Genomic DNA, 6,000 nt, shown 5'->3' on the forward strand with positions numbered 1-6,000 from the left:
CAGAGACAGTGCGTGCAAAGGCCCTGGGGCAGAAAATTGGCTGCATAGTCCAGGGAGGCCAGAGCAGAGAAAGCAGGAGAGGGACACAGATCATGCAGAGCTTCAGAGGCCACGGGAAGGACTAAACATGTTCTCTGAATGAAACGGGAGCCAGCCGAGACTTGAGAGCAGAGGAGTGACATGGGTAAGCTGACTTCAATGTTTAAAGGGTCACTGCAGCTGCTCTGCTGATTATGAACTTCGGGGGCAAGGATAGAAGCTCGTAGAAAGCTGTTCCAGGTAGAAAGCTATTACAGTAATCCAGGTGAGAGATGATGGGGGCTTGAACTAGGAGACAGTGGTGGAGGTGGTATGCAGGTGACATGGCGTGGTGGCGTTCCCAGTGTATTTTGAAGACGGAACTATAGTTTGTTGATGGACTGGATGGACGTATGGGAGAAATAGAGGAATTAAGGACACTGAGGCTTTTGACCTGAGCAACTGGAAGGATGGAACTGCCATTTTTCTAAGATGGGAAAGACTGTAAGAAGAGGAGATTTGGATGTGAGGGTCAGTAATTCAGTTTATGCTGAGTTGCCTGTTAGAACATCTAGGTGGAGATGTTCTAATTCCTAACCCAGACTGGAGATAGGAATTCTTAAGTCGATCGTGCATAAATGTATCTAGACGAATGACACAGACCACCCAGGAGGTGAGTGTAAGAAGAGAAGAGAAAATGTCAGTCACAGGGCTTAGCCCGGGGTACGTGCGTCTACAGGTGAGAAACAGGCTTTGAACGGTTCAGTGATGTGCCCTGGATCATGTCTGTTTCCTCCAGACCACGGCTGCTTCCTTTCTCGATGAAAGTGTTTCTTTGGATTCTTGATACTAAAGGAGAAAAGTCTCCATCATAAAATTACCCCAATTAGTTCTCCAGAAAGTTCTAGGTATTTGCAGTTTGCTTAAGATTAGAGCTGATTTTCTGCTAGCAGCTTTTCACCTTTTCTAAGCTGGTTGTATCACCCCAACGTACATCCTTTCAGGGTCCTTTCCCCTAAAATAATAGGTTTCATCAATAGGTCACATTCATTCATTTAACAAACGTTAAATGGCCACCTATTTTGTGCATCATGCACAGACGATACAAAAATAAGCAAGATTTTGCCCATGCCTTCAAAGAATCCCTAGTTTGTGCAAGAAACAGATATATAACATAAAAACAATGTGGTTTGCACATTTTGAGTAGTTCCAATGGTACAGAAAAGGGAGTGAATAACTCTCGGGAAGACATCAGAGGAAAGACAGAGCGGGGTTTTGAAAGATGAGCCATGCTCCAGGGGGCACGGGAAGGTGTCACGTCATGTCACCCCACTCACCCAGCCCCCCGCCAGCGCGACACTGCCTGCCCCGGCTCACGTGCTGTTGCTGTACACAGCACAAGCTCTCAGAAGGCACCGAGGCTCGGGCACACCTGCATCCGTCCCCTTCCTAAAGCAGCAGCCTTGGTCTCTTGTCCATCCTGCACCCCCAAGCCCCTTAGGCTGGTACTGGACAGGGGCTCAGAATACAGGAAGGTCTCCGATGGCTCTCAAAGCCCCAAAATGTATCACTCTAGCCTCAGAGTGGAGAGAGGCTAGGGACACCACAGGCGCGGGGGCATGACCCAGCCCTGAACGCAGAGGGAATATTTGGAGAAGTTAGAAGTTACAGCCAAGGTCTTCCCTGGTGGTGCAGTGGTTAAGAATCCGCCAGCCAATGCAGGGGACACGGGTTCGATCCCTGGTCCGGGAAGATCCCACATGCCGCAGAGCAACTAAGCCCGTGCGCCACAACTACTGAGCCTGCACTCTAGAGCCCTCGAGCCACAACTACTGAGCCCGTGTGTCACAACTACTGAAGCCCACGCGCCTAGAGCCCGTGCTCTGCAACAAGAAAAGCCACCACAGTGAGAAGCCCGAGCACTGCAACGAAGAGTAGCCCCTGCTCGCCGCAACTAGAGAAAGCCTGTGCGCAGCAACGAAGACCCAACGCGGCCATAAACAAATAAATAAATAAATAAAATACATTTATAAAAATAAAGTTACAGTTGAAAGCATGCAGACACATGAAGGATAAACACACATTTATTACTGCTTGGTTTCCAAATAACACAGGGCTTGGGCAATTTCCCGCTGCTTGAAACCAGGCCCCATGTGGGTATTAAGTATTCAAAATCAGCCAGGACGTCGCAAAGTAACCACCGCCCACTCTAACAGTTTGCGGGTAGCAGTTTGCGGGCGTAGGACTGCACCCCCGACACTTACGGTTGGATCTGGCGGCAGCGGCAGCCGCATCCAGTGAGTCCGTGGAAGTGCCCATGACCAGGATGACCACCACCTTCGAGGCTTCAGGCCTGGCACCGTGGACTTGGGATGTGACATAGCGCACCGCAAAGCCCAACGCGTTCCCTGGAAGAGAGAACGGGCCACACAGTCAGTCCTGATGCGGGGAAGGTGGGTGTGAGGCCGGCTGAGCATCCTGCCTCCAGGGGGAGCCTTAGGTCATCGAAACGAGTAACTCAGAGACTCAGAGAGTCTCACACACAAGTGAGATCGATCGGGAAGAGCACCTTGGCCCTTGGTTTACAGGGAAGAAAACTAAGGCCAAGGAGCCAAGGGGCCGGCCGGGGTTAACCGGTCACTTATACCAAGAACTGGGGCCAGACGCGGCCCCTGCACCCCAGCCCGCCAGCGCGTTACCGATTTGGCTGGGGCTTCCCTCCTGCTGCATGTGGTCCACGAGGCTCAGTAAGTGGGTTTTCTCCAGGGGCACGGTCCACGGCACGTCGATGGTGGTGATATTTCCGTACTGGAGCACCGACACCTGGGTGAGCTGAGGGCCTGACAGGAGAGGAAGCACAGAAGTCACACTTTGAATCAGGAAGAGCCCCTGAAAGCGCCCCTTCGGGCGCCTCACTCACCTATATTGGCTCTTGAGATGAAAGCCTTGGCAAAACTCTTCATTTCGTCAAAGTAAGAAGCTGGAAAGCTGGAGGAGCCGTCCAGGAGGAGGACCACATCCAGGGGCTGGCTGCAGTCTGCAAGGAGAGCAGAGGGGAGCAACCAGGGCTGTGGGGGACTGGCACCAGGCCCCTGCAGCAGACACACACTCAATGGGTGTGCAGGGCGCTGCCGACCACGTGGCGCCACAAAGGGGAGGCGTGTCCCCCAGTTCTGCACCTCGGCAGCTGGCGCCAGGCAGCAGGGAAGGGGGCCGTGAGTCCCCGGGTTTGGAGGCACTGGGGAGACTCCAACTCTACCCAAAGGCAGTTTAAATGCTACAGATGGAAGCAAGAGGCATCCTCCCCTCCATTTCGGGGGCTGCAACTCTTCTAGAACTGAGTGAAATACTGGAGCAGAAAACAGGCAGATGACAAGAGGAAACAGAGCAGCACATCCCTGGAAGGTGGGCTTGTGTGTCCTCAGGTCTCACGGGGCACGCAAGGATCTAGAAGGGGAACCGATTAAAAATGCCTAAAGCTCATGTTAATGTTTGGGAACAGGGTCACGATCGCAGTGAGGAAACAAACTCTGGCCCAAACACTGTTCTGAGATTTGATGATGCTATTACTGAACTAGCACGAGAATTTAGATAAATCTGTGGCTCTGATGAAAACAAAAACAAAGAAACAAAGGCACGGATAACGAGTATGGGGATCAAGAGGCCGTAAAAGAAGGCTAGTGATTCTGGGGCGTCCCAACCACACCAAGTCAAGATGTTAAAGAGCTAGGAAGTGATGCGTCGTTAGTATCAGTTAAGAGGTAATAATCACAGCAGTGGAGTCAAATCATTTTTGAGCACTTGCCCAGTACTGGGTACTGCTCTAAGCGTTTTTCAAGTGCTAGTGTTACCAGCATCTCACAGGTGAGGAGACTGACGGACACAGAGGTACTTGCCCAAAATTACCCCAAAATTATTACCAAAATAATTGCAAAAATTACCCAGCTCATAGGTGCCAGAGGTGAGATTCAAACTAAGGCAGCCCAGCTCCAGAATCTACTGGACTTCCTGGCCTTGCCCCGAAGAATGTCAGGTGCTGAGAAGAATTTTATCCACCCAGCGTGGTAAAAAAAGCTGATAGTCACCATATTTAACAGGTTACCGCCAAGGCAGGGAGTGGAATTGGGTGGGGATGAGGCTATATGGTAAAGCAGGACTTGTATTTTTTTTACTTCATATCCTGGTTTTGCTTACATCTTAATAAGCTTGCATTACCTTTGCATTTTCAAACTCAGACAATAAGAAAAGATCCTTCCCCCCAAACAAAGATCACAGGTGCGGCTCCCTGAACGGGAGGTGAGGAAACGCAGACACTCTGAAGGCAGGGGTCTGGCCGAAGGCACAGAGCAGGGAAGCCAGACCTGAACCTGAGAATCGCGTCTCCACCAAGGCCGCCCCCAGTGCCCCCAAGTCCTCGCCCCCATGCAAGGCGCCCACATACCTGAGACGGGGGCGGGGGTGGGGAGATGCGGCCCCTCTCTGGAGCAGCACCTCTGCAGCACCAGGTCAGGAGCCTCTCGGGGGAGCGTCTCGAAGTCCTTGATGAAGATGGGGGCCTGGGGCCAGCTGATCTTCTCCAGCTCCGGCACGTCCACGCGAGGCCCCACTCCGATGGGCACCACCTGGATGTCTCCGGGCATCCGCCTGATCTCATCTGAGGCCGGGCTTCCCGTGACCATGTAGACCAGGTTGGGTGCCTGCCCCCGGTCCCCCTGGCTGGCCGAGAAGCTGTGCTCCGACAGGTACTGCAGGGCCAGCCCGGTGTTGGTCCGGTTGCCACCCCGGTAGCGGATCTCCCGCAGCCGCCGCATGACGTCCTCCTTGGACTGCGCCTCTCTGAAGGAGTGTTCCACGGTCACCACGTACGAGTACTGCAGCACCGTGACGTGGACACCGTCCCGGCCCACGTCCATCTGCCGGATCACCTCCTCCAAGAACTCTGTGCTCCTGTTGAAGCTGGCCTCGCCCACGCTGTCCGACCCTTCCAGGAGGAACGCCACATCCAGGACCACGGAGCTCCTCCTGGGTGCCAGCGTCACGGGGACCTGGGCCGTGAGCGGCCGCTGCGTGGGGGCAGGCGCTTCAGGGGCGAGGTCACAGAGGTAGTTGATGATCTCATCCCTCCGCTGTTCCAGCTCGTCCACGCCGCTGAGCACAAAGGCCTTGTTCTCGGGGGCCTGCTTCTCGATGAGGCGGATCTGCCTCAGGCTGGCGTGGGGCCCGATGCCCACGGGGACCATGACGACCTTCTTCTTCTTCAGGCCCTGGACGTAGCGGACCAAGTTCCGGGCCAGCCTGGGGGGCTCCTGGCTGGCCGTGAGCAGCAGGGCCACGCGGGAGGCCTCAGGCCGGTCCACCTTGCTGAAAATCTGGAAGAGCGTGTACTTCAAGACCTCGCTGGTGGAGGCCACCTCGCTGCCCGCGTACTTCACCTGCCCGGCGATGCGCCGCAGCTCCGACGGCCGCTTCCGGTCCTGCAGTGCGATGTAGGCGTGGGAGCCATCATGGTACTCCACCACGGCCACGCGGATGCGCTTCTGGGAGATGTGCAGACGCTCCATCACGCCCACCACGAATGCCTTCAGCATCTCGAAGTCGGCCTCAGACAGCTTGGAGGAGCCGTCCAGCAGGAAGACCAGGTCCAGGAGTTTGCTGCAGAAGAAGTCGTGCAGGGGCGGCTCCGGCGTGTCGTCCACGTACGGGGTGGTGAGGTCAACCGGGCCTTCTGTGGGGGGCACCACCAGGCCTCCCGGTTCCCTGCAGGCTTCACAGGTGAGGCTGACACCATCACAGTGACTGCAAGAGGGGAGAGACCGAAATGGTTCGGGAAGAACCTCTGGGCACTTCCCAGCCCACTGAACCCGAGCCCCCAAGGAACACTCCCCACTCGAGAGAGACACCATGTTTAACATAGTCCCCAAGCAGCCCCCCTACACACACACACACACACACACACACACACACACACACACACACACACAC

The 6,000-nt window shown here is 54.9% G+C and overlaps 1 protein-coding gene across 5 annotated transcripts in view; it reads right to left on the reverse strand.

Annotated features, from left to right (window-relative positions):
* The window catches only part of VWF (von Willebrand factor), a 155,074-nt gene that overhangs the window by 41,858 nt on the left and 107,216 nt on the right, over positions 1–6,000 (reverse strand). For all 5 annotated transcript variants that reach the window (XR_003791012.1, XM_029204364.1, XM_029204363.1 and 2 more), the window contains 4 exons: positions 4,460–5,814; positions 2,939–3,055; positions 2,718–2,858; positions 2,283–2,426 (listed from right to left, as the gene is read on the reverse strand). Coding sequence is in view for 4 of the 5 variants with exons in the window: in XM_029204364.1 (XP_029060197.1) it covers positions 2,283–2,426; positions 2,718–2,858; positions 2,939–3,055; positions 4,460–5,814 (1,757 nt within the window). In the remaining variant the exon portion in view is untranslated. The remainder of the gene's footprint in view (positions 1–2,282; positions 2,427–2,717; positions 2,859–2,938; positions 3,056–4,459; positions 5,815–6,000) is intronic.

This window comes from Monodon monoceros, unplaced genomic scaffold (genome assembly GCF_005190385.1).
Source record: "Monodon monoceros isolate NGI ecotype Baffin Bay Population unplaced genomic scaffold, NGI_Narwhal_1 Super_Scaffold_6, whole genome shotgun sequence".
NCBI classification, from domain to species: Eukaryota; Metazoa; Chordata; class Mammalia; order Artiodactyla; family Monodontidae; genus Monodon; species Monodon monoceros.